This window comes from Euleptes europaea, chromosome 1 (assembly GCF_029931775.1).
Source record: "Euleptes europaea isolate rEulEur1 chromosome 1, rEulEur1.hap1, whole genome shotgun sequence".
Classification (NCBI taxonomy): domain Eukaryota; kingdom Metazoa; phylum Chordata; class Lepidosauria; order Squamata; family Sphaerodactylidae; genus Euleptes; species Euleptes europaea.
Genome location: NC_079312.1, coordinates 60,036,522 through 60,051,277, shown reverse-complemented (window position 1 = coordinate 60,051,277; position 14,756 = coordinate 60,036,522). Strand labels below are relative to the sequence as shown.

The 14,756-nt window shown below is 41.9% G+C and overlaps 1 protein-coding gene across 1 annotated transcript in view; it reads right to left on the bottom strand.

Moving 5' to 3' along the window:
• The window catches only part of DNAH12 (dynein axonemal heavy chain 12), a 134,633-nt gene that overhangs the window by 113,953 nt on the left and 5,924 nt on the right, over window positions 1-14,756 (bottom strand). The window contains exons 2-8 of the mRNA XM_056853457.1: window positions 13,396-13,486; window positions 10,316-10,342; window positions 7,423-7,612; window positions 6,301-6,376; window positions 5,493-5,651; window positions 3,236-3,431; window positions 1,034-1,222 (exon numbers count right to left, since the gene is read on the bottom strand). Of these exons, the coding sequence (XP_056709435.1) occupies window positions 1,034-1,222; window positions 3,236-3,431; window positions 5,493-5,651; window positions 6,301-6,376; window positions 7,423-7,612; window positions 10,316-10,342; window positions 13,396-13,486 (928 nt within the window). The remainder of the gene's footprint in view (window positions 1-1,033; window positions 1,223-3,235; window positions 3,432-5,492; window positions 5,652-6,300; window positions 6,377-7,422; window positions 7,613-10,315; window positions 10,343-13,395; window positions 13,487-14,756) is intronic.

The window sequence follows — 14,756 nt, the reverse complement described above, 5'->3', positions numbered from 1 at the left end:
ATTTTAGACGATTAAGCTTTACAGATTGCACAGTGATGATTTTCCCCATATACCTTGCTTTTCACTGATCAACCTCAATTTCATATATTTATATTTACTTTTATTACTTAGGCTGCAACCCTATTTTTCTGTTTTTTCAGTGTTCATTATGGACTGGACTTTGTTTTAGTTATTTTGCACCATCTGCTGACTGTTATCCTCTCAATGTTTATTCCCATTTTGCAAATAATTTGTGAATATATTTTACAGCAAAGAATCCTACTATGAACAACACGACAGCTACATATGCATCTGGAAACATTAGGCGACGGTTGATTACCTCTCATGTGAACGAGTAAAAAGTATTTCTCCTCACACAAGGGGAAGAGGCAACATTTCCTTCTGGTGGCAGCAGCTCATGTCTCAAGGGGTGCGACACTGAAAGGTCTTTTGACCTGAGGGAAGGGTTCTCGGAGAGGCCACTACTTCAAGGAAGAAGGTTAAATCCTTCTCTGTGCATGAGCAGAGCATCCAGGCATGCCAATTGGGATACCAGCCATTTTAAAACCATTTCACTTGAGCTGGTTTTTGGAATTGAGGGCTTGATGGATGGTTGTGGATTTAGGATCTCTTTACTTTTATTTGTTTGTTTTGCTACTTTATATACATGCCAGGTGAACAACGTATGTGCTGTCAAGGTTAGTAGGGAGAACCCCCAAACAATTCTGGACTCCATCTGGCTCCATTAGCCTCTAAAGGCAGACCTCAGCCCCAGATAATGTCAGTTCTATGTGACTTCAGAGGGTAATAACCTAACTATAGCAATGGTGTTGTCTCAACATCCCCAATAACTAAATCACTGCTTAAGGGTCCTGGCAAACATCCCATTTAGAATGTCCCTCTACAAGTGTAGAGCCAGTTATTATTTGGAATAAACCTATAGTTGTATGGGCCTTAATTATAATCAACTCTATTTGGGATTAAGGTGTAAATGGTGTAACATTTATCATTCCCACACATTTATAAGATAAAGTAGGAGAAGAATAAACTGCACCTGCAGACTCTGTGAAATCAAAGTAATTATGAACAATATAGCAGCCTCTAGATCTTGAAAGCTTGGATAAAAGTCCATTTTCTCATCATCAAAAGTCAGATCCATCTTAAATAAAGGCAGACATCGATGGTCTTCAAGATCAAATAGTTTCACAAACGCCTCAACAGTTCTTTTCAGCAACTCCTTCAGCTACAAAAGAGCACAGAATAATTTAATTACACCTCATAAAAGAAAACGTTTCCCTGCTTCAGCGAATCTATACAAATAGACTGACAAGCATAATTTGTTACTAGCGGGGCTGGGCTACCTATTAGATGGGGCCTGGAGATGTCTTAGAATTACAACTGATCTCCAGACTACAGGGATCAGTTCCCTCAGAAAAAAAATGGTGGATCTGGAGGGTGGACTATATAGCATTATACCCTGCTGAGGTCCCTCCACTCCCCATCTCCAGGAATTTCCCAACCTGGAGTTCCCAACCCTAGCCCCTAATGGCCTAGACATATGATCAATCCTAATGTAGCTCCAGTCAATTTTGTTTATTTAGAATGTAAATTCTGAAATTTAAAACAAAGCATAGAAATTTAGGACATGACCCACAGTATGACCCATAGAACCCTCTTCATTCTTCTACTGACTGCTCTCAAATGTGCAGCTGGCAAGTTATTCAAGTTCTGGGCACTGGAGATTGAATACATTGCTACATGTGGAATGTGCACTAACTAGGATTGCTCCAGGTGGTGGCTGGACCTCTCCTGTTACTACAACTGATCTCCAGGCGACAGAGATCAGTTCCCCTGGAGAAAATGGCTGCTTTGGAAGGTAGACTCTATGGCATTACACCCCCGTGAAGCCCCTCCGCAAATCCTTTTCAGGCTCTACCCCTAAAATCTCCAGGCATTTCCAGAGCCGGCAACCCTAGTGCTGACCTCCAACTGTAAATTTAGGAAGGATGATTCAGATTAATCCACATATATTTTGCAAAAAGTATCAGTTAAAGCACAGAATCTAGAGTTCTTTAGGGCAGGATTTTATTTGATCCATTTATAGCCTGCCGATATCCTGAAGTGCTCAAAGCAACATTTTACTTAATTTGGTATTTCTTTAATGAAAAATTCACATCTAAAATGTGAATCTATTATATTAAGAAATTGGAAGCTCTGGTTTTCCAGTTATACTGTGCCTGTTTCTTACTCTTAAAGTTTTTCACACATTTTTGGGTCTATACTCCTGTTTTTTTAATTTAATTTGTTTTAATGGGCCTGTGCAATTTACCATGCTGTCCTTCAAAGTGAGATACCATTAGAATTTTATTGTTAGTATTTGATATTGGAATTTAATTTATATACTGTATAATTTGTATTGTGTTTGACTTGATGTCAGCCGCTCTGAGCCCAGATTGGCCAGGATAGAGAGTAGGATATGTTTGATAGATAGATAAATAAATAAATAAATAAATAAATAGACGCATTATTAGTTCAGACTCACAGAATGTTTCCTATTTCCATATTATTTTGACTTGTAGGACACCCATCTTCTATTATATTCTCTAGCTAGCAATTATTAGTTTTACTAATAAACTGCATTTTAATTTTGTTTTTTTATTCCTAGTTTTGTCAGGGGGCAGAGTAGTAAGCTGCAGTACTGCAGTCCAAGCTCTGCTCAGGTAGCTGGCTCAAGGTTGACTCAGCCTTCTGAGGTCGGTAAAATGAGAACCCAACTTGCTGGGGGTAAAGGGAAGATGACTGGGGAAGGCACCGGCAGACAAAGTCTGCCTAGTAAACGTCAGGGTGTGATGTCACCCCATGGGTCAGGAATGACCTGGTGCTTGCACAGGGGACTTTTACCTTTTTTTTTTTATGAATATGATCCATAATTAAAATCTAATGTTGAATTCACTTAGGTCCATGATAATTTCCTAATGGTTTCGGTGGGCAGTTTATATATAAGAGCTCTAATTCAACTATCTCTTGCTACTGCAGTTTCTGATGAGCCTATGGAACCCTATCTCCACTACAGAAGCTACCCCATTCAGTCCAACAAAGGTCAGCATCAAGAGTGCAGTTCTTCACATATGCAGAGAGCTACTCTTTGGGAAAGCAAATACACACTGGAGCTCCATAAGCACTCTACAGCACTCATGATAGGGCTCTAGCCTGGACAAGAATCTGCCACCGTAGGTAAGTGAAAAAGCAGCATTACCTGATTAGACATAAGTGTAGCCACACAGTTATAGAAAGAATCAACTTTGTCTGCCTTCACACCTTCCAGTGCCTCTTTTCTGGTGAAGAGATTGATAACCCTAGGATACCATGTGTTTAATATCTTTTCTTCTGTTTTCAAGCAGTTTATAGACACATCATTTTGAAGTGATTCCCAATCAACTGGACCTTTTGACCTGTATATTAATAAAATCAGACTGATATGAAAAATGAAAGTGTGTAAAACAAAGGCAATTACATGGCTGTTTGGTGGGGGATGTAACCAGTATGCACACAAGTACTGAACTTTTGGTATTCATGTACTGCAAGCGGGGAACCCACAAGGACTTGGGGCATCTCATTTCCCCCTTCCCCACTACTTCCTCTTTTCCTTCCCTGGCAATGCAAAAACATCTTAACTTTTCCTGTTTCCCCTTTTCACCCTTCCTTCTCTTCTTCCCACCACCAGCTGTCAAGACAGTATCCATCTTGGTTAAAAATTTCCATTCAAGCCTGTTTGTCTCCCAGAGGTGCAAAATCAGCTAGCAGATAACAGGCCTCATCAACCACACTTTCTCAAGCCAAACTTAATTAGCTCATCCATTGCAGTGGGGAATTCTTGTTGAGAGGGGTTACTTGTTCATTCCTTAGAATGTTCCAATTGGGAGGGGTGACCTGCTCTGCACCTAGAAGCTTTGGGGAAGACAGCCCAATGATTGGTTGTGGGGGGTTAGCAGGTTACAATCAGCGTTTTCTATAAGAAGTTGCTATTCAGAAGTTAGTCACTTCCCTTTCCCTCTTCCCCCTTCTTCCCTCCAAGTTGCTAGAAAGGCTTTTGTATTATGCTCTAGAAACCTAAGGCTATGCTGTTTAGGAATTTAGTAAGTATTTAGTGAGATATCTTTATTATTTCTATGCTACCTTCTGCTACAGAACTGTTACTTGTGTTTTTAAAATCTCTTTTCTGATTTTTAAAAAATAAAGCTCTGAAAAGCTCTATTTAGCTTTAATTGGTATGCGTTACTGGCAAAACCCAGAGAAGCTTGGTTGTGTTACTGCACACAGGCAGGATTTTGTCTCCATACCAGCCAACCTACCTTTATCTGTCCTGCTGTCTTCAGCCTTCCCTCCTTCCTTTCCCCTAGCAGCCTCTCCCTGGAAAATCTCTGGGGGCTTCCAGCTGTCCAACTGGGCTGGACTCCATTGTGTGGTGCTGGCTGCTGAGCTAGGTCCCAGTTACATACTTTCCTCTTTTCCTCATCCTAGCAGCCCCACATCCTCATCTTCCCCTGCTTCCTTCTCTCCTTCCTTCCTACCAACCAACCTATCTTTCATTTTTTCACCATCTTCAGCTGTATTTATGATTTACTTACTTCATTTATACCCTGCTTTTCTCCACTACAGGGGACCCAAATCAGCTTACATCATTCTCCTCCATTTTATCTTCACAACAACCCTGTGAGGTAGGCTGAGTATGACTGGCCCAAGGTCATCCAGTGAGTTTTCATGGAAGAATGGGGATTCAAACCTGGGTCCCCGAGATCCTAGTCTGAAACTCTAACCACTACACTACTGTTGAACAGTATAAGCAGCCAGACCTGGATGACTCATGTAAGTCTCAAGGTAGCAAGTCACTCAGTGGTTGCTACTAGGCTTGGCCCTGATGAGTCCTTTTTCAGAGGCCAAAACAGCTCTGGAAAGGTCCCTGCCCTCCCACCTCTTGCTAAGAAAAACCAAGGCTGGAAGGCTGGCAATATTGTTGTGGTTGCCTAGTAACAGCCACTGAGGACATTCATTTCTTAAAGTTAAAGGCAGTGCTTCTGTTATTTTTAGTTGTTTTAACCCTCCAGTGTGTGTGTGTTTTTTAAATTTCAGGCTTTTCTGCAAACCTGGGGCTTTTCTCAAGTTTGTATTAAGATGTCTTGTCTGTTTATAGCTCTGCTCTCCAGATTTAAGTATCCACAGATTTGGCCACATTCAGAATTAGATATGATTAAAATACTGAACCCACAGTTTATTTGGAGGAAAAAAATTGGTGTAAAGTTGGAAAAATCAAATCAAATAATAGTAATAGGATATTAAAATTATATAATTGTTTCACTGAGGCTGTCTAACACAGTAAGGAATCAATGTGACACATTAAGCAATTATTTTAAACATCGACATAAAGTAAACAACCATTTCATAATATACAATGTACTTAACCAGACCTATTTATGCATACCACATTTAGAATTTTACTTCAACATAAATTTTACCTTAAACTTGAAACATCTACTATAAGTAAATTGGAAAAGGTTTTATAACCAATATCCAGTAAAGTTCTTAGAGTTGGATGAAGAATATGTAAATTAGCGAGAATCTGTTTTCTTGCTTGTAAAAAGCTTTTATGCCAAGGCTGGGAATAATCTAATCCACTGGAAAAATAAAAAGAAAAGTTTAAACAGAAGCACAAGCAAAGTAACTTCATACCTCCAATAAACAGATAGGACAGATATTTTCCTGCCTTAAAAATACTTGACTGGTTTTAAGGTTTCAGTTTTTCTGCTTCTGGAAAAAACATACTGCTTCCTATGAAGTTATAACTGAAGCAGAGACTTATACAAATGCGGGTTGGCAGTAGTCGCCAGGGACCCTGCATTTCCCAAACATTCCCATATCTCACTTTGAAGGACAGCATGCAATAGGCTACCCTAAAGAAGAGGACTTAATACCTGACTCGGCCAGTCAAGCAAAGGATTCTTAGACCTTGAGTGAGCAACCGGAAAGGGTACTTCCATCATCTGTCCTACATAACTAAACATTTTGTTACCTCCTCATCCCCTAGAACTTAATTAATCAGATATGTATAGGAGGAGGGATTAAACTACATTGACCTATAGAATAAGCTCCAGCAGCAGTCTTCATACCTGACACATTTATTAGCCATGTGTTAACTGAATTACAAAGATACATTTAATTATAATCCAGACAACTGCCACAAGGAAACAGCAAGTTACCTTCTACTGTGTATATATGCAACAAATAGGCTCATTAGACCCTAACAATTAATTTAATTTTACTCACATAGGCGAAACTGGCAAAGGTCCTTCTTTTTCAAATTCAAGCCCTTTTACTGGAGGTTTGACCAGAACACTTCGCACTAGAATACATAAATAAATTAAGGAGAATTCTTAACTATGCTTTTTAAAATACTCTGGTTTTTTTCATTCTTTCCTAGTAAACAAATCAACAGATTGTTCAAATGTTTGAAGAGGTCACTCAAATGTTACTGGAGAAACTACTTACATATTTTGTGTTAGCAAAGCTCTACTGTGAAAAAGGAACCCCCTCATTTCCAATAATCTCTTCTTACCTTTTCATACATTAAAAAAAATCAGTAATTAGCCTTTATTTTGTTTTTGAAAACTTACACTGACTTTTGTTAAGAGATGGCACAATGTAGAGGTTAAAAGTGTGAGATCTGAACTGAAAAGACTACAGTTCAAGTCTCGTCTCTCAACAGGTAGCCTTGGTCATAAGAACTCTAGTGGATCACACTGAGATCTATTCCAGCACCCTCCTTCCAACAACAGTCAGCTAGATGTCTGGAAAGCTCACAAGAAGGTAAGCCACCACCTTTTGACTTCAGACCACTGAACACGGGGATAATAAAGCTATCTTTCAGGGTTGTTTTACATACTACTGAGGCAGTATTTTGTAGCACCACACATATGTTAAGTATTGTTACTACTAACGCTAGAAACAAGAACATATTGGCAGGCTTTCAGAAAATAAGGGTAAAGAGGGGGCATCTAGAACATAATCATGTCAGGATTATCGTTTTTCCTGTCCGATAAGGGGGGAAAAATGCATGTACCAGAAAATTATAAATCATGTAATAAGAAACAGTTGTTGGAACATATAGGGGACTGAGAGATTGCTAAGAGCTGTTTTCCAGTACCAATTAGGGTGGCCAACTCTGGGTTGGGAAATTCCTGGAGATTTGGGGGTGGAGCTCAGCAGGGATGTAATGCCATAAAATCTACACTCTGTAGCTGCCATTTTCTCCAGGGGAACTGATCTCTGTACTCTGGAAATCAGTTGTAATTCCTAGAGATCTCAAGCCCCACCTGGAGGGTGGCAACCATAGTACCAGTGTGGCTATAACATGTACAGATATAATATAGTAATGTTCATGGAACTTACACATGTATCTCTTCATGCTCATTTCATAATCTGTTGTTACCTCAGCTAAGAGTTCTTCGACTAGTTTTTCTCTGCCTTTGCCTTCCAATAGATGCTGAGGTACTAACGTGAGCATGGAGGTTAACCATTCCTGCTGAATAGGCACTATTGGATTATTTTGTACACACTTCTTCATAAAGAGATAGTTGTTCTGAAATGACACCATGATCATGCACATAATCTCCATTATAAAAAACCAAGCAATGTTTTGTTCATTTATTTAAAAGCTGTACTTTTATATCATGTTAAGTTGGTCCTTGGCCTCTTTTCAAGTTTACAGACAAAATATCTGCGAATCAATTTATTGCAATTAGCATTTCTGCCATACAACATAAGAAATGTTTCCAGAACAAAGCAGCAAACAGGAAACATTTAAATCAGCTTATCCCCTCTGCAATTCAACAACAGAAATTATCAGAAAACTGGACAATTTACCTATAGCTAATATTGATATGCACAGTAACAGCTTTTATGTTAAGTGTCAGAAAACTTTGGGCAACTTCAGTAGTCAATGGAACAACGTAATATGATGGCAGAAATTATTCAAACTAGGTTATTCAAAACAAAAGCCATGAAATAGCTTTTATTATAGCTGCTCTGGGTCTCCACTCACGGTTTTTCCAGACCTAGGAGCAACTGAGCTGCAACCATGTGACATTAGAATTACATGATAGGAAGAGGAGGAGCCGGAGATATGACCTTACCCATGTCAAGGCCAGAACCTTGGGCAGCAGTCCAAGCGAACTGCAGTCAGAAACATAAACTGAGCACCAGAAAGTATAATGTTGTGAGGGACAAGCCAAGTATTAGAACCATGGGCTGCACCCAAACTACATTTTCCATCTGCGGAATGGAATTTTCCTGACTCTCCCCAACCCCTTACAGTGCACTGATCTCCACAAAATGCTGCTCCTGGAAGACAGGGAACCTTGAGAAATGACATGAGGGGAGTCTGCAGAGGGAAGGGGAAATTGTTAATTTAATCTTTATCTACCACTGGTAACCTCATCTCACCATCCTAATGCTCCTCAGATGCAGGAGCTGTAGTGCCCTTGTTCTCTATGCAGGGGCACTAGCAGTAGATCCTTCCAGAAGGCAGCAAACTCCCCCCCCCCCAAATGGCAGGTCTAGAGTAGGGTTGCCAGCCTTTGCTGGCACCCCTGCAGAAGCTTTTGGTGATGGGGACAAAGTATTCAGTTCTGGGTGTGTCAAGAGAGAAGCCATCTTAGAGGAAAATGCCAGCCAAACTCTCACTGCATCCTGACTGCTCTGCAGAGATGAGCCAACCCTCCCCTCCCAGATTGATGGTTACTGGCCAAGGTCACTGTTAATTAGCTCACACAGTTCAGCTGTGAATCTAGTAAGGAAGGGACTCCTGTCCAGAAAATATCTTGGAGACAGTCCTGTGATTAGATGGGGATGGTCACGCGGTTATGGCCGGGATTTTCTATATAATATAGCCTATGATGGAAGAGAACATCCTTTCCTTGCCCCTTTTCTTCCACCTACCCACCCTTGCTGCTTGAAGATACTCGTTGTATGCTTTGGAACATCATGCTTTAGCTATAAGAACCAGTAATGGTGCTGCTAGGATTAAGTACACAGCTAGTTAGTTTTGTTATTTTTTCTGTGTATTAAGACTCTATCAAACTATATGATCTGTTATTAAGAACTTTTAAAAAAAATCTTCAATAAAACTTTTTTTTGCTTCATTTTTTTGAGTTGCTGGGAGGGACCTGAACAAACTGAGGGTTTGTTTATGTTACCGCAGAAAAGCAGGGTCAGCCTTGACAGGGTGTATCCTAGAACATCACAGCACTGCAATGACATCATTTCTGGTTTTACACCGAAAGTGATGTGCCCACTGGTGTGACACTAAATCACCCCATGCCCCCCCCGCACTGTCCTGTTGAGTGGCAGCAGGAAATGGGGAGCCTAGGCTATACTGGGAGACCTGATCTCCACACTCCCACCCCCCGTAGAGTGGCTCACAACCCAGCAAGTGGGACACATAAGAGTCCTAACTCATGGGCCAAAGACTACTGGACTACAGTATCTGCTAACTGGCTCACGAAGCAGTAGAGATTGAGTAATGCATGCTTGTGAACCACCTAGCCAAACAACTCTCCTGCTTTTGCAGTCTTGGGCAGGCTGAAACTTCAGTAGGATGTCAACATGACTGGTTGCATTGAGTAGGATGTCAACATGACTGGTTGCACTGCATGTGGCACAATTTGTGCATGTATGGTCTAATACAAAGGAATGCAACAAGCAGGAGAAATGATAAGTTATATTAACTAAATAAAGAGCACCTTCCAGGAGAGAGAATTCATGGTGTGCAATGTAATGCCACCCATTCAAAAATGGACACTAGTTTTTAAGTAATTAGACACCCAAGACTTCCATTCTCCAATAAGTCCCCATTTTTTTCTTACCCCACAGACCAAGTTTACTTGATAGAACTTTAGAGCATCTTCTAAGTTAGTCAAGGACATAATGGGCGAAAACGCACGGTCGCTTGAGCCTCTTTTCTTCCCTGTTCCAGCCAGGATGCAGCCAGGATCGAACGCACCTTCGTGCGTTCGATCCTGGCTGCATCCTGGCTGGAACAGGGAAGAAAGGAGGCTCAAGCGACCGTGCGTTTTCGCCCACAGTCTCCCATAATATGCAACATTTTAAAACCAATGATTCAGGAAGTGAGAATTTCTATGTTACTTTGATATCCACAAATCAACAAACAGACATCGGCCACAATTATATACCTCTTAACTTATCCTCTGCACATTCTTTAGGCAGATTTTTCCCCAAAATCAAGCAACGTGTCACTTCAAATACAAGAAAATGTTTCACTTACTCGTATTTTCCTCTGCTCACTGTTCATCTATTGGAAAAAGTACAATAATAAATATATAAAATTAAAATCACATAAGAACCAGGAAAAGCTACTTATTTGTTTGTAATCCTAAAGTTTTGAGCAAATAAAGATTGGGTTCGACCCCATGATCTGTCTGCCCCCTTCTGCCTCCCCAAGTGCTGCCTTCTGACCTGCTGGCTGCTGCTCCCTGTGGGTTTCATGATCCCAGGAAGGAAACTTCCTGAGGTGAAAAATGGCTGCTAGGAGGAGTGACAAGTGGGGAAGACCTGGAGTTCTTACACAACCCTTGCATAATTTTTGAGCTGCATCCAATGCATTCTCTCTGAAATTCACTGTACTTCCCTGCTACAAGTGTCCATTGACTGCAATATTGAAAGGAAGGGAGTCCTGCCCTGTGCTTGGGAAGAAAACTTTTTTTTTCTCAGTAAGATTGAAATACAATAAACATTTCTCCTATAAGAGCTCTAAAAAGTGATATCTGGAGTGTGTGTGTATTTTCACTGCCCTCCACATCCCCCCAGAAAAAGAGAGAAAGAATTCCGCAGCACTGTTGGCAGGATGTTATTGATGGGGAGGAATAGTTGACATCATTGTTCCCCTAGTTTTGGATATTGTAACAACAAATTGCTGTGGAAGAGGCTGTTTTTCATTGAGGTTGCTGCCATCACCCATATGTCAACACTAAAGGGGTGACATACGGGGGGGGGGACTCCCCTATGGGTTGCTGCTTCAGGGAGCACTGCAGCAAGGACAAGGGTGATTGTCATATTATTGTTTGTTTTGTAAGCTAGCTTGGAGATCTTACTGGCACAAAGCAGACTAAAATATTTAAAATAAACCAGCAACTCTGTTGGGGTCAGGAAAACTATCCAAATGCATGCACGAGGTTTTATAGGATTCTCCCTTCTTTCAACGATCCAAGCCACAACTTCCTACTACACTTGTAGTAACTGGGGAATACTGCCAGGGGTTTCACATTATTTCTGTAGTCTGCATCAAGGTAGTTCACACAACCAGTGCAGTTCTGCAAAGAGAAAGGGGCTCAAGCAAGTCTCCTAGGGTTGCCCAGTGGAAGAAGGAGAAGGGAATGTCCAGTGTTACAAGGAGCCTATGCTATGGGTGAAGCCAAGGTTTCTTCTTGAACCAGAAAACATTAAATCCATTTTGCTAAACAAAATGATTCTGGGATGAACTTTCAGTCCACTAGCTGCTTGTAAACAGGACATAAATTCTCACTGGAATGTTCAGGAACAGTAGGATAAAGATGATGAAGGAACAGTGATGATATCCAATTGCTAATCTCAAATATAAAATCCTTCAAAATCCCAAGATAGAGGACTGTGGCCAAGATGGGATTATATTTGGGAGGTATCAACCTGCAGAATGATGCTGAGATCTATTCCCAAAGTATTATTTACTGCATGTATTACATTTTTGGCAAATATCACAAATAACTTTCAGGACTCTGAAGAGGCAGCATAGAAATATCCTAAATAAATAAACAAGCGTTGACAATTAATACTCCAGTCATGCCAAATATTACATTACTTTAACTATGCCACATCTACTTATATTTAGCACAGGTATAGAGATAAGGATCAGGTCAAATCATATATTTATTGGTCTGACAATCATTGCATAGAAGGAGCTATACCCTGTAGAATATGCAAGCTACATAAGCAAGCAGAAAGAGGCAGGTGTTAAGCAGGTGTTAGAAAAGCAATTCTTTGGATCATTTCACCTCCCATTAACCTGACAGCTAACAAAAAATTTCTTTGTACGGGCAGACAAAGAAAACATAGACCCCAAACAGACTAGCTGGAGACTGATTACCTCTCATAGGTCGTTTATGCATGGGAGTTTTACCTAAGGTTCATTGCTCACTGGACCCACACTTTCCTGTTGGGAATCTATGCACCAGCAGTCTCCAATCTCAAATCAAGTCCTCGCCCCTTTAAGTGCTGCTTTGTAACTGGTTTACTTTGTAGCGCTTACTGTGAGAGAAAATTCCCCCCCAAAACCCAATTGCTGCATAAAAAAGCATTTGAAGAACAAAAAACAAAAAAAATGGAGCAATCTGAAAGGGGGGGGGGAATCCAAGCCTCAGTTTTAAAAAGCCTTTCTTCTGCTCAGAGAGAGCTCAGAGGAAGCAGGAAGTATTTGAATCACTAACTCTTTATACACTGCTTTGTAATTGGCTGTGAGAGAAACCAAGCTTGCGTGTCCTGCCCTTTGCCTTATGCACGGGGGTTTCACCTGGGCTGAGCTCAGGGGAGAGGGAAGAATCGGGTTAACAGAGGAACAGGAAGTCCTGGGATTTGTGATGTCTGGCAGTGAAGTCATTTCTAATGGACAGAAAACTCATGCATAACTCCAAGGACAACCAAGACTGACAAATGTGAGTGAAAGTAGCCATGCATAAACGGCCGTAGACTGTGTGAATGTTACTAAAGTCTATATAATTTTCCAGTATCTTATGACTTTAACATGTTTTGTATATATTTCAAATAAAGCTCATTGATTTTAAAGGCATCTCCTGAATCTTTTTATTCAATTGTGGTAACACAAACTATTACAAGGAAGGGAAGAATAACATATAGGTACATCAACAGACAAATGCCATTCAACATAATACATTTCCACAGTACAGTGGACACATAAATGTAGACCCGCCCCCAAATAACCCAAAGGCCAGGGACTTCAATGCTTCTCTGCACAGAAGACACATACACTGTTAGAACTGAGCACGTATATAGAAAGTGCACACAAACACACATAATCTCTATCAGTTTAATAGATACAGCAGCAGTAGCTGCAGGGATGGCATCAGTAGGGATGACATTGTGCTGAGTACTCTTGTTCCTTCTGCTGCTAATAAAAAAGATCCTATGCTATTCTCTGACATTATAAAGATTCTACAAATAAGTGGACCTAGCCTAGTCAACCCAGATAGTGTCTGACCCAATTTATTCTGTTTATGCTATTCTGTTCTCTTCTTTTCCCTCCTCTTAATTCTTAGAGAAGGGGATACATCATCTTAAAATACATTACAAGCTTACCGTAGCAGGCAGTTCTGGAGCAGGAGGTGGAGAACCTGTCTTAGCAAATTCTTCGAGGGCTGTTGTATAGTCCTGCATAGCCCCAGTAACACTGAAGAAAAATGTACAGTTAGGAAGTAATTTTTAAAACTTGTAAATAACATTTTGAAAACTTATATAAGATACTGCAGAGAAATAGTAGCCTGCTTCATTTAGAGCCTGCTTTACTCATGGAGACTCAAGCAGGAAGGAATTACACAGTTAAAACCAATGCAATCAGAGCAGTATACATACACTCCCCAATGCAAGAACTTGGATTACAAAAATTAGAACAGCGCTCTATAGTATATAGTATATGTTATGTATGTACATAGTTGGCAGATATGCAGGGGGAAACTTAGGAGCTTGAGTCCCTGACGAAGCAGGAACTCCAGTCGTTCTTGGGACTCTTAAATTTCTACCACGCCTTCCTGCCCAACAAGGCGTCGGTTGCGGAGCCCCTCCACAGTCTCCTCGACAAGGCTATTCCGTGGTCCTGGGGCAAGCCGCAGCAACGGGCTTTCGAGGCCGCCAAGGGCCTACTTTCCTCCTCCAGCCTGCTCGTGCACTTCGATGAACGGCTGCCAGTTGTGCTTGCCGGCGATGCCTCGCCCTATGGCATCGGCGCGGTCCTCAGCCACCGGATGCCTGACGGGTGGGAGGCCCCGATCGCCTTCTACTCCCGGCCTCTGTCCCCAGCGGAGCGCAACTACGCGCAGATAGACCGGGAGGCCCTCGCCATTGTGGCCGGCGTGAAGAAAGTTCATGATTACATCTACGGCCGGCTGTTCAAGATTGTCACGGACCACAAGACGCTCCTGGGCCTCTTCCTTCCGGATCGACAGACGCCCCAGATCCTGTCTCCCTGCATGCTCCGCTGGTCCATTTTTTTAAATGCCTATGACTTCCGCCTCGCTCACCGTCCCGGGAAGTCCATCGGCCACGCGGATGCTCTCAGCCGCTTGCCTCTCGAGGGGTCCGACCCCGACCTGTCCCTGGTGTACAACGTCCTGGTCCTCAAGTCCCTGCCGGAGCCGCCCCTCCATGCCTCGGACGTCGCCGCACACACCGCAAAGGATCGCACCCTCGCCCATGTCCTCAACTGGGTGGGGAAGGGGTGGCCTGCGGCTCGGCAGGGGGCAGAATTCAAGCCATTTACCAGCCGGCAGCACGAACTGGCGATACACAACGGGTGCCTGCTCTGGGGAAGCCACGTCATCATCCCACCCAAACTCCGCATGAGAGTCCTGGAGGCACTACATGTCAGCCACCCGGGAATCGTCTGAATGAAGGCGCTAGCACGGAGCTATGTCTGGTGGCCGGGCATCGACGCCGCGGTGGAA